The sequence below is a fragment of the Pagrus pagrus genome (assembly GCF_965226575.1).
Source record: "Pagrus pagrus genome assembly, chromosome: 1".
Lineage (NCBI taxonomy): Eukaryota > Metazoa > Chordata > Actinopteri > Spariformes > Sparidae > Pagrus > Pagrus pagrus.
This window is the reverse complement of record NC_140185.1, coordinates 20,009,551-20,022,327: the sequence shown is the minus strand read 5'-3', so window position 1 is coordinate 20,022,327 and position 12,777 is coordinate 20,009,551. Positions and strand designations below refer to the sequence as shown.

General features: G+C 42.0%; 1 protein-coding gene across 1 annotated transcript in view; it reads right to left on the bottom strand.

Moving 5' to 3' along the window:
* The window catches only part of cmtm4 (CKLF-like MARVEL transmembrane domain containing 4), a 19,952-nt gene extending 7,175 nt beyond the window's left edge, over nt 1-12,777 (bottom strand). The window contains exons 1-2 of the mRNA XM_084351724.1: nt 11,969-12,777; nt 3,651-3,827 (exon numbers count right to left, since the gene is read on the bottom strand). Coding sequence (XP_084207850.1) covers nt 3,651-3,827; nt 11,969-12,154 — 363 coding nt within the window. The 5' untranslated portion in view covers nt 12,155-12,777. The remainder of the gene's footprint in view (nt 1-3,650; nt 3,828-11,968) is intronic.

Here is a 12,777-nt window from a genome sequence, read left to right as displayed (position 1 = left end):
AACATACTTAAACTATGTTGAAACCCGTCGGGAATCTTGATCCTTTGCTTGGAATATTATCCTTTAAGTTTATTCATAGTGACACTAGAGTACACAGTGATCCTCAGCGAATGCTTTGAAGCTGGTATGTGTGAGTAGAAGGGATGTAATGACAAAGAATACAACATTACTTTACGTTTTATTTGCAATAATCTTTGTTGCCCCACTGTCTTCCTGTCCTAACTCACTCAGATCATTCAGACGTCACACAACGCTACAAACATCCATACATCTGAGAAATCAAAGAGAAAATATGGCACTCCATTATAACTTTCTGATCTTGGCTCATACCTTTAAATTATAACTTGGTTTAAAAACTAATCCATCCATCCAAGCGATTATTGTCCGTAAAGTGCTAATGGGAACTGCTATAAGCCAAAGGATCATGACTTTCTAAAGCCACATTGCCACAGCAGGAACTTTCCCCAGAGACGAGGAACATTTGGAGGAACTTAGTGCCCTTCCACTGCAGGGACCAGGGTCTAAATTAAGTTCCAGGGACATTATTTTACCCCCAAAAGGTCCCTGCTCGAGAGGAAGTACTTCCAAGAGTACCGGAAGATTGGGGGTGGGGCTTGCAGTGCATTATTCTGTTTGTTCATTGTGCTTCAACAAATCACCGTCAGTTACAGAACTAAGCATGCAACAGATCTTTGTTGTGCACAAAAATTATGTGTTACTACAATTACTGCCTCACACTCTAGTCAAGCTGCTGTTCCTGAGCTATGGCTTTCAATAATGGGAGGAACATTTTCAGCAGAATATTATGATGTCACAGCGCATTGAACCTCTGACCATTTGGATATCAAATGTCATAACGACATCATTTTATCCTTTTAGACATTTGTGTAAATTTGTTGTCAATGTGACCTTGACCTTTGAACTTTGGCCACCAAAATCTAATCAGTTCATGCTGGGATCAAGTGGACATTTGAACCAAATTTGAAGAAATGACCTCGATGTGTTTCTGAGATGTTGCGTTCACAGGAATAGGATGGACGGACATTCTGAAAAGCGCTTTTTCATACGTCAGTTGACCAATTTCCCTTATCTATGGGGTCATTAGACAACGGTGGAAATGCAGACAACAATGGGCGGAAGGATCCTTTTAGTTCCTTAAAAAGTAGTTCCTGGGTTCATGCAGATTTGCCAAAATGTGAACATATAGGCCAGAAATACAAGGTGTAGCTAAAATATCATGTTGTTTGTATAGATTGTTGGCAGCTAAACTTTTACAAATAAAAAGTATATATTGCAAACTGTAACAACAAACTGCAGAGATATTTTTGTGACATAATAGATACAGATAGTAGCTTTGTGTTACACCCAATGTGTGTAAGGCTGTGAGTGGTCCAGCTAGCACCGACCAACAGCCTAGCTCCCTCTGAAGTAAGTTAATTCATGCATTAACTGTAATGAGATACTGTCTGCTCCTAGAACAAAACAACCTGAATGTATTGGGCACACAAACCGTTGCTCTCCTTTTAAAAGGAGAATAACAGCCCTAAAATCCCTCTACCTCCCCTTCGGGCTGTGAATGTTCTTCCCTGTGTGTCCCTCATGGTTGCCCCCTTTTCTGTCCCACAACCCCTCAGCACTGGCGACAGTTATTTGGCCGTGGGAATTAGGAAAACAATGCACTGAGTGGCCCGCTTTTATCTCTAGCTGGTTGCGCAAAGCTCATTCATGCAAACTAAACCCTGCAGTTCAACCTAACAACTAAAAGTCACCAAGTGGCTTTACAACAAGGTCCCAGGACTGCATTCATTTTGGTGTTGAAGGGGAGGAAGAGGAGGTTAGGGCCTGTGTTTCCCCCTCTGCACTGCCAAAGTCATCATAGAGGGTGAACTGGAGGAGATGGGATCACGTAGCACATAATTGTACGATCAAAACTCTCCTTCTGAGACCCTCAACCGCATCATGAAACAGCTCGCTCCACAGAGAGGGAAACATCAGCGTCAGTCCAGTTTGGAAGGAGGAAAGGCAGCAGAAGGGTTAACAGTTGGTTAACAACACTCTGAAATGATTACTCATGGTGAAATCCCCAGGGGCTTAATGTGACTGGAGCAGCTTTGAACTTGATAGACATAAACAGCGTGGGGTGCAGTCTACAAGTGTCGAGTGGAAGTGAGTATCAGAGGCTTGTTAGCTACCATAGTTTGGAATCTGGACAGAGAGCAACACCTACTTTGAATCTTTCTTCGGCTCACCGACCGACAGTGAACAGCAGAAGGTCGTTGCAGACACACAATTTGTCGTCCTGGAAAATTTCTTTCTTCTTTTTCACAAGATATGAAAGATATTTTCATGCTTAGCAGCATGTTTCCAGCAATACCAGTGAGTCAAACCGCAGCCCACCACAGTGCAACTTCTTTGAAGAACAACCTCTTCCGTGGGTCTTATGGCAACCCGCAACCAAACTTGCTTCGACACACGTCTGTGTGCACGAACACACACAAATACAATGCATGTTTTTCTAGACTATTTATCGCCTGAGTGGAAAAATAATTATCTAGTCAGAGCCGACATGAGAAAGACCAGTGAGCCTCAGGAGAGAAGGAACAGAACATCTCAGAAAAAGATCGAACAGGAGGATTTTAGATCATATGAGCTGCCTCTCGGAGACTGTAAAAAGCTTTCATTTGGTGTCGCTCTGCCAAAAGTAGAAGCCAGAGGCACACCCTCTCTTCATGTTTGAGGTGGAATATTGTAGCAGGGATACCATAAAGCAATCTGATAGCTATGGTTGGATTTGGACATCTGGTTTAACATCCACTGCTTTACTAGAATATGTACGCTGTGTGGCCTCTGGAAATACTGCTTTTTTCCACTCTCCTCTGTAAAGGATACTTGGCTGCAGCTCAGAACACACCAACGTGTATATGTAGGCAAATTCAGAAAGACAACCGGTATCTGGTGGAGAACACCCACCAGCTCGTTTGCTTACAGCTGACGATGCAGATCCTGGTGGTAACACTGAGACTGTATGCCCTCCCAACCCGTTCCAAGCGTAAACGGAGTGACAACACATTTCTGTCTGTTAAACCATAAACCTTCAGTTTAACTAAAAACATAAAATTTAGTATAAGCTTTGAATACAGAGTAACAAGACTAAAAGTCAACAATCAGGCTAGTGGCTGTACACATATGTTCAGTGTTGCTTTGAGCAAAATGGTGACATCAGCATTTTAACATGCTCACAATGCCAATGCTAAAATGTTAAGCAGGTATGTTTATCATGTTCGCCATTGTATGTTTAGCGTGACAGCATGCTACCATCTGCTTAAAGCTGCTGTGAGCTTTATTTTCTTATTAAAACAATTGTTAAATAGCTCTATATCCCACCAGTAATCAGTGTTATAGAGTGTTTGGTCAGTAACCCATGTCTCCTCCTCCTGCTCATGCAGTAAAAAAGAGAAAAAAAATATACAATATAATAATATAATATAACTCCAGAAAGAGGCGGTCCTAAGAGCACGCAGAGAGCAGGATCCTCCTGGCACAACAAGGAAAGCTACCAATTCCAGTGCTCCCGGTGACGGCTTATACGACCATGATGAAAACAAAGAGGCGTAGAAACGGTGCGATGACAGATCTCATTGTGTGCTTACTGTGAGGCTCCAGTTGACATGGGGCACCTTGGTGTGCAGGTTGAGGCTGAAGATCAGGAGGAGGACTCCTGTCACCACGAAGGCACTGCAGCTGACAAACTCGAAGAAGTAGACCCCTCCACAGGGAGAACACATCATGATTGTCTCTATGCAGATGAATCCAATAAGTGATAGAACCTGAATAGAGAGAGACAGGAGAAGGACGACATAAGGAGATGTTGAGTAAACTGTATACACAATTACCCCATGTCTTTGATTTGTATGGCTGGAATCTGGATCTCCTATAGTTTGAGGTAAATATGTAATAATACATATAAAGTCTTATCAAAATGCTTACTAGTTATACTTAAGCATAAAGGGCACTGTAGGTCAACCCTTTTCTGTAACTTTTGTTTGTTAGTGCAGAAATTCCAGGCTTTCCAGATGATGAAGTGATCGTCCTATGAATAGACCGGAGGCCATGAGGAGATCTCATGAGTCCCGCTGCTGGCAGCCTCTGAAGATGCCTCCATCCAGCCAAGTTCCATCAACAAACCACAGTATGGGAAGAATTCTGCTATTTAGGTGTTCTCCTGCCATCTAGACCCTGACGAAACCACACACAGATTACCGATTGGCTCAGACCGGTCCAAGTCCCAGAGACATAACAGACCTAAAGAAAATGCCACTGCGACACATTAAAACCTGGAGCAGCCAAAGTCAAACCAGTTTAGACCAGATCTGCTTGGTCGGGACAGTTTTGATGTTTTGTTATTTTATGTTGATATAATAAATTGTATAATGATGGGTTCTGAGTTGAGGGATGATTGTAGGTTAAACTGTAAGAAAACGTCCATGGCAAGGTTTTGAGCACAACCACTGAAATATTTTTTACTCTTTGCATCAGAATCATTATTTGTGCCTGAAATATCAATTTCATTGTCAACAAGGCATGTCCTGTGTCTTCTCTACGCTTCTCTCTTGTCTATACACTAGAGGTACACAGTGTTGTAGTCGAGGCCACTGAAAACAAGAACAAGTCATAACCAAGACCAGCGTGTATCAAGACCGAGACAAGACAAACTCTTTGAGGGGTTGAGACCAAGTCAAGACCGAGTCAGGACAAAAAGCACAACTAAAATTGATCTGATCCACATTTGCAGAAAAACTCTCACAGAATTCTTGAGAAACCTTTTGATAAAATAAACAAAAAGGAAGCAAGCGTCAAGGTTTTCTGGGTGACTCGATCTTGAGTACTACAACACTAGAACAAAGTGTAAACCCACCAGGAAATTACTCTTTGGTTTGAGGTAAAGGACTTAAATATGAAATGAGATTCGTCATTCGAAATGTTCATGGAAAGCAGATACAATATAACACAGGTGTAAATTATGTATTTATTTTCCAATTCATTCTTTTGCAAAAGGTACTTAGGAGTTGCATGAAATTCCTGTTTGTGTAATTTCATACCAAGTTAAATTTTAAGTTTTATGGCTGATTTAGAAACTCCCAAAACAGACATCAAACAACAACAAATGATATGTGACAGCCAGAGAGGGTAAAATTGGTTTCCATGAAGACATGGGCAATGTCTGCGAGAACAAACTCAGTTACAACACTACAAGAGCAGAAAACACTTTGAAGACAGTCAAAGGCAGAGTCAAGTTTCTAATAAGCTGCAAGAGTCAGTCATTTCCTCCATAAACAGATGACTGAAGTGCTGCCTCATTAGCAGCGCCTTCCCCATCAGCAAGACACTTACTGTCTCACTGCTCATGATTGCTTTGATGACTAGATAAAAGGTTGCAAGGTAATGATCTGGTCCACGACTATACTGAGTTTTTTCAATAAAGTTCGTACAGTCATGAGTAGGGAAGCATGCGGATTGCGCTGTGGTAGTTTTGCTATAGTCTCAAACAGGAATTTGTGGTTGTTTTATTCTTGCATATTAGTTTGGATAAATATGATACCCTGGCAGTTATTATTGCAGGCAATGTGGACAACCTCAAGCTTGGATGAGCACTATTCACACTCAAGCTCAGGGCAAGTGGGCCTTGAGACTCACAAATCATCCTTAAACCAGGGTACTGACCTCTTTTAAATCCACCTCCTTTGTTTCATTGGGGCAACAAAGTCAAGGGGATTGAGCAGGCATGAGCCTCGGGATGTGGTCAGTGAGGGAAGGAAGAACATCGGCGAGATGATCACATGTCAGTTAGTGTAGGGCTAACCGTCGTGACAACATGGAAGAGTAAAGTGAAATGATGAAGCAGATTAAGTGGATGACACGGAGGGGGAGCGGCAAACTGGCATCTGAGAAGCTTCTAGGCCAGGCACTATAAATATACCATGAACAACAGTTTAAAGGTGAAATTTGTAAAATTTGATCATAATTAAAAAAGCTCCTCCAACGTGAACAAGACGTGAACACAGCTGGACAACAAAGTAGGACTGAAGTCAGCCTCCAACACCGGCTGAAACAGGGCAGACAATACAGAGATGATATACAGCGGCTCTGACCAAGACTATGACTTCGGAACGACAAGACATGTCAAGCAGGGACGAGAGAGGCGTGCAGTGGGAGAGAAGCGTCAGAAAGTGAAAATGGCCTGCAGAGCTTGAATATTTTCACATCTTATTTGGAGCACTTTGACCAAACCGGAGGCGATTGCGGAAAAACAAACCAGTGAGTTTTATTTTGTTTATGTTGAGTGTGAATGAAGTGTGTTTTGAGATGAGTTAACAAGGCAATTAAACTCGTCTTAGTTTGGTAAAAGAGAGAAACTCGAATTCAGATGTGTACAGTTGTATTTTTTTGTTTAGCAAGGAACATAAAAGTAAGAGTATTTAACTTCTTAACATTTTATGTTTGTTTCGTTCTTTTATTACAGCTGGCATGTCTGCAAGCCTGAAACAATGGGGGCTATCAGACAATTGCCTCTTGCTGCTGCAAAGTACTATTTCGAGACAGGACGCTAACTTCAATTGACATCTCAACTAAAATTCTGGCCATATCGTACAAATTGCTCTTTTAAAACCAAAGATATCAAAAGAAGACATTAAACAACACAATATTCCATACATCCATTAACTTGTCCTATTAATACATGATGTAGCACAGTGTGTTGTAACGCATAACCACATGGGGCTCCTGATGGCTCCAACATAAGTGCAATATCAAAAGAATCTTAAAATCCTCACAAATGTTTTGCCTCCATAACAAATGACATGACCAGAATAGATGAACACAGTCAGTATCAAGCATAAATACACACATATCACTGGCCAAGACTGTATGCAAAGCTCTGTTCAGACTGATGGAGTAAGAGCTGTCACCTACTGATTGTAACTGTGTACGTGTCTTTGGTGTGTGCATAATAGGCCTAATTTATAAAGGCGTAACAGGGACAATGATTTTGCAAAATCTCTGCCGAAAATAGACTTACAGTGAATGGGTTTATTTGCTCAATTTTGCTATGCCTATTTTTGGGATTTTTTGTAAGTAGTTGAACTTAAACAATCGCACAGCTAAGCTTTATCTGGAGATACGACATCTGTCTCCCTTCTTTCTTTTGCAGAAAAGTCTCTTAGACACTTGAAGCTGTTGTTTCCAAAACTTTGATCCTTGTGTATTAAGGAGCTGACTTCTCAAAAGCAATCATGTAAAAAAAGCTTTAAAGTTTAACACTTTTTAAAGTATTGAAACCCGATGAAGATTTGCATCCAATCTGAATCCAACATGAAACCACCACAGCTAGTTGCATCTCATTGGATGACACTGCTGCACAAAAGTATTTGCGAACAATACAGTCTCATTAGCAGAAGACCCCTCCTCCTCTCCCCTGGCTCTGAGCAGCTCGATAGCCTTTCAACCAGTTTGGCTGAGATGTCACCGCACAGGAAACACTTAAATGCCACAGATAGTAACGCACGTCCAGTAGGCACATTACGAGTGACGCTAAAGAGAAGACATAAGAATGCAAACCCACAAGGCCTGCCATTATTAATGCTGCTGTCGAAGCCTCATTAGAGCATGTAGTTGGATAGCAGTGTGTCTGTAACTGTAACACAACCAAAAAGGTTACACCCAAACAGGAGTGGAGGGCTGCTTGGGCTGAGGGATGATGTCATGTCTCTCATAGGAAACATACTGCTTTCCCCAAGACCCTGTGTAGCAGGTGTCATGCAGCCACAGGGGAGGAGCAGGGGATCACAAGGCACCATACTGGCTAATCTTGTAAGTAATGATTTTATGTCAACCTTCACCCCAATGCAACCTGTTCACCGTGCATGATCATGCGCGCACATCCTTATCTTTGGGATTATGCACATTATTAGTTGCCTTTAGAGGCCTCTTAGACTCAGATCACCTTCTTATACACCATCTGTTGAGGATAGAAAATAAATGGAGGAGAAAAGAGGCCTCACAGTGGAGACTATGCAACACTAGATGCTGCAGTCAAAGTGCTATGGGACCTTGTTACGCAAAAAAAAAAAAGCACCCAAAATGTTGAATATGCTTCAGCACGAGCCCACAGCTGTGTATGTGATGGAAAATGTAGCCTGAATGCAGGTTATATTTCAATCCAGAGGATAAGGTAAGTGTGTGTGGACACAGGTTCTTGTTGTCTTTAGGTCTCCCTTCAAGCTCCCAATAAGTAATGTTTCAACCAGAAGAGAATGTGGCATCTCTTTCAGAGCAGGAAGTGCTCGCTGACATTTAGAAGCATCTGGTAACTTCATTACACAACATCCACAGACTGAAAAAAGAAACCTTACTATAATATTTAATTACCACTTGCTACGATAGTTCTTTAAAAAGAAAGCCTGGGTTCATGAGTGAACTGATCATGAAACCATGAGGCTTGCTGGGAAACAAAGAGAGTTTGACTGGTGTTACTGTCAGGCCCTACAAGGTATCAAATTGCTGTCAGTGTAGAGGGACATGAGCTGAATATCAGTTGGACTTGGTTGACCCTATTTCAGTAAAGAGACAAAGACAAACCGGCTGTTAAGGTGGACACGCCTCGGTCAGGTTACATCCCACAGGGGGTTGTTTCTGATCAGTACAGGGTCAGCAGCAGAAGCCATCCATTCATCCAAGGAACGACATGTTGACTGGAGCTTTAGTGTGAAGCAACTACAAGCAACGACTTAGCACTTAGCAGAGGGAAACAGAGAATTTCTCAGTAAACGTAGGTCAGTGCAAAGGTCAGTGGTTTGTAACGACTGCCTTAGTGCAAACAAGGCTTGGGTGTGGAGGTAATATAATCAACATTTCCTCGACAAAGGCATAAGGAAGCATGGACATTGCCAGAAGGGTGGGTGAGGAATTTAGGCCCACTAACGCTTGAGTGATGATTGGCAAAACTGACATCATCACAAAAGCTTTATTCAATCAGTATTAAATACAGCAGAACCATTATTCCTCCATGTGCAAAAATGTACTGTACTGTGCCAGTCCATTTTGCATTGACGCTAATCATTACCTCATATGACAGAGTTCTGCAAAAAGATGATCTATTACCATCACACGACTACTGCCTCTCAGCCACAGAACAACTTTCCGTTAACACAGTGATATATATAACAGGCACAACACCTCTTTGGCACAGCAGTGTTTACAGATTAAGCAGAAACTGTGCAACATTAGGTACAGTACATCACATGCAGTCAGCTCTGCATTGTCATCTATCGGTTTCTGAAAGATCCTCTCAGAGCCTGAGCTGGCACCAAGGTTGAACAATCAAAAGAATGAGCTGTAAAAAATGTGCGCCAGTGAAGCTATTAGCATCTGGCAGCGAGCCTGATAGGCCTCTTCTAAGATACTGAATGTAAACTTGGATGACTTTCAATGGTCTTGTCCTTGTCAGTGAAGGAGCTATGACAAGCTCAAACTGGAAAATCAGTATCAGCGCTCAACAAACCATTCGAGTAAATAAAAAGTGCAAACAGAAGATTAGTAATGGTAACTAAGATCATGCTCATACACTTGTATTTACATTAGCTGCACCATAACTGTTTTTAGTGCATGTACCTAATAAAGGCTTAAGAAACTCACAGGCAAAGAGAAAAGTGGGCACTTGTTTTATTTCTGTGTTATAATGTGCTTTCTTGCAACATTTACATTCTATTTGTATCAGTGTACCCTGTGCAATATTGTGTGCAGGCTTTATTTACATATTTTTGCACATGTGGGCGTTGGTGCTAAATGAGCTGAAACCAAGGCTCACTTGTCGGGTCATTTACTGAGCTTGAATACTTTTTGGTGCAAACCGTCAAAAACACCAAATGTCCCGTCAGACTGTGACCTTGTTAGTGCCTCAATTAAATCATATTTTTTATTCAGGCAAAGTTTTTTTTTTTTTTTTTTTTACAGCTGCTTGAGTTTAGTCAGCACTTAACATGTAAGAACGTTGGCTTATTATGTGAGTGGTTACTCAGGAATGAGTTAGGAATTAATCAGGAACTACTTCATAATTGATCAATTGTGTGAATTGAGTAATTCCTGAATAACTGTGATTTTGAGTTACAAAAAGATTAACTAATGATTAAGTAATTAGTAGTTAATGAGTCTACTTGGTAACTACTCAGTATTATATTTCATTTCTTGAAGAAACAAAAAAAGAGTAATAAATGATTAAGTAATTAGTAGTTAATGACTGGTAATGGTAAATACTCAATATTATGTTTCACTTTACTATGAATGAATGAATGAATGAATCATTACTAGTTTGTGCCACATGGTTGTTGGTTCATAGTTAATCAGGAACAACTCATAAAGAAAGTTAATTAATATGGTATTACCCAGTTTGTTATCTAGAAACTCATCATCTACTTTATAGTCCCTGAATACCAGTTTTTCAGGATTTACTCCTTAACGATTCATTGACTATCAAGTTGTTCCTGATTAATACCTTACTTGTTCCTAATTAACTAACTATTCACCTTTTTTTGTGCCTTATTGTAAAGTGTTACCAATTTGTTGAACAAAATGTTTCAAGAACTTGAAATGATGCCCAGCCACTATGGTGTTACAGAGAGGAATCTCATCATGTATGGGCAATCATTTCAGAAGCACGGAGCCAGGCACAAGCATGACTGCCCACTCAGTAATATGGTTTTATTGTACAACATTTCTTTATCTGTGCTGCAGCTACAGGAATGTTAAAGAAATACAGAAATAAAACGTCAAGGAGCCAAGTTAAAGTCAATATTCTATCATCTGCTGTGAAGCAGATGAAGACTGTGAATATGAATCTTCTTCTGAGTTACTGCCTCCTCCAAACGTCTCCCACGCTGATGACAGATGGCGTCCTATCCTAACTTCCCACATACACAGAGGTAAACATCACAGGTGTGTGCAACAGCAAGGGCTGACTGTGCTCTTCTGTAAAACCAGTGGGACTCTCAGCCACCCACAGAAATATGCACATTTTCTTAAAGTGAAACTAAAGTTTTAAAAGTAAAGCAGGAGAGAAGCCAGGACAAATCTTCAACAGTTTGGACTTTTGGTTTGCTTGTGATATCCACAAACATTGTTAGAGGTAATTGCTAGATTCTTCAGTGCCATGGTTTCTCCTGCTGCGGACACACTGCTCCATGTGAGCGTGCAGGCCGAGCTGTGTCTGAGTTTTTTGGCACCAGAAGAAGAGAAATTGCTCTGGCTTGATAGATATTTCCTCCTCTGGTGAATTGTCAGAGCTTTGGGAGCCCTCATTCGGCTTTGTTGTTGCCTCTTTCTCAGCTCAGACATCTGGTTTAGGTGCACAGATGTGAGGGAAAATATGTTTGTCAAGGGACCACTATGTCCTGACAAAGAAATGGTGATAATCATTCAGCAATTCAGGAGCTGATCAACTTCACAGGTATCGTCAGGTAAGTTTTTGAATAGATCTACAGTCGCTAAACAAGAAATACTGGACTGCTGGATACTGTAGTACTGTGCCATTTTGTTGGAGCCAATGTGAATCCTTCAAAATAAGAGTCTACTGAAAAAATAAATACACATTCACATGTTTGGCAAGCTGTGTACAGCATGGCTGAATTGAGATCTTTAGCAACCCCACCCCTACACCTTCACATGTCATGGGCAGAGGTACATCTGTTAGAGATGTTGTGCATTGTAAACCAGGAGGATTTGAATTACTGTGTTCATTTTCAGGGATGTAAGTAATAAGTAAGACATTAATGAACACAGTAAAGTAGTTTCAGCTTTATGGAGTTATTTGATCCATATGTTAGTGGCTGCTTAGTAGCGTCATAGTTTGTTTTACTCACTTTTATGAGGCTGTACATCTCTAAACATGGCAGCAGTGCGCGTTGGTGCTCAAACTTACCACTTCAACCACCTTTAAAATCCCAAAGTATGACTTGAGGTACTCCACGTCGCACCTTATCCCTCCCAAAACGTTCCTGGCGTGGACGGGCTCGGTGGTGGGCTGGTAGGGACTGCTGGCCCCGGAGATCATGGAGGTGTTGGAGGCCTCTCCGTCAAAGCCCTCCGGCTCCTCGGTGGTCCTCATGATGATTTCGGGAATGACGCTGGACTCTCGGCTAGAAACGTTGCGACATATAAACCCCGCGCTGACCGCCTGTACCCACCTCACGGCGCAGGTTATGTTTCATAAAGCACACTTTGTTCCATGCGGGCTGGAAGTGGATGGAGAAAACAAAACCGGACCGGCCACTTTTCATAGCCACCCCGCGGGGAGACGGCCGCGGACGGTGCGCTTTAACATTACGCGCAGGAAAATCCGGCTGCTAATGTAACCCTGCGGCGTTTCCTCCTGCGCACAATAGCCGCACTTCTAACTATGTTAGGCGGGTCACTTGTGTCACTTCACCATGGACGATTCTGGATAGTTCAGCAGCACAGAGGAAGAAAGCCTACCGGGCTGCGTGAGGCGTCCCCGCGACCGAAAAAACATCCACCCATCACAGCCCAGAAGAACCGAGAGAGAGCCGCGTTGTTTCCTATTGTAAACTTCAGCTATTCTCCACAGCAGCCACAGTGAGTGAGGCTGTCCATACGCCGCTCTGCTCGCTATGGATGCGAGGCAGGCTTGTTGTCTCCGCCCCTCCGAAAACTGCACATTCTTGTGCAGGCTCTGCGCCCGTTTTAAGTGTTCCCAAACAGCCTGCAAAA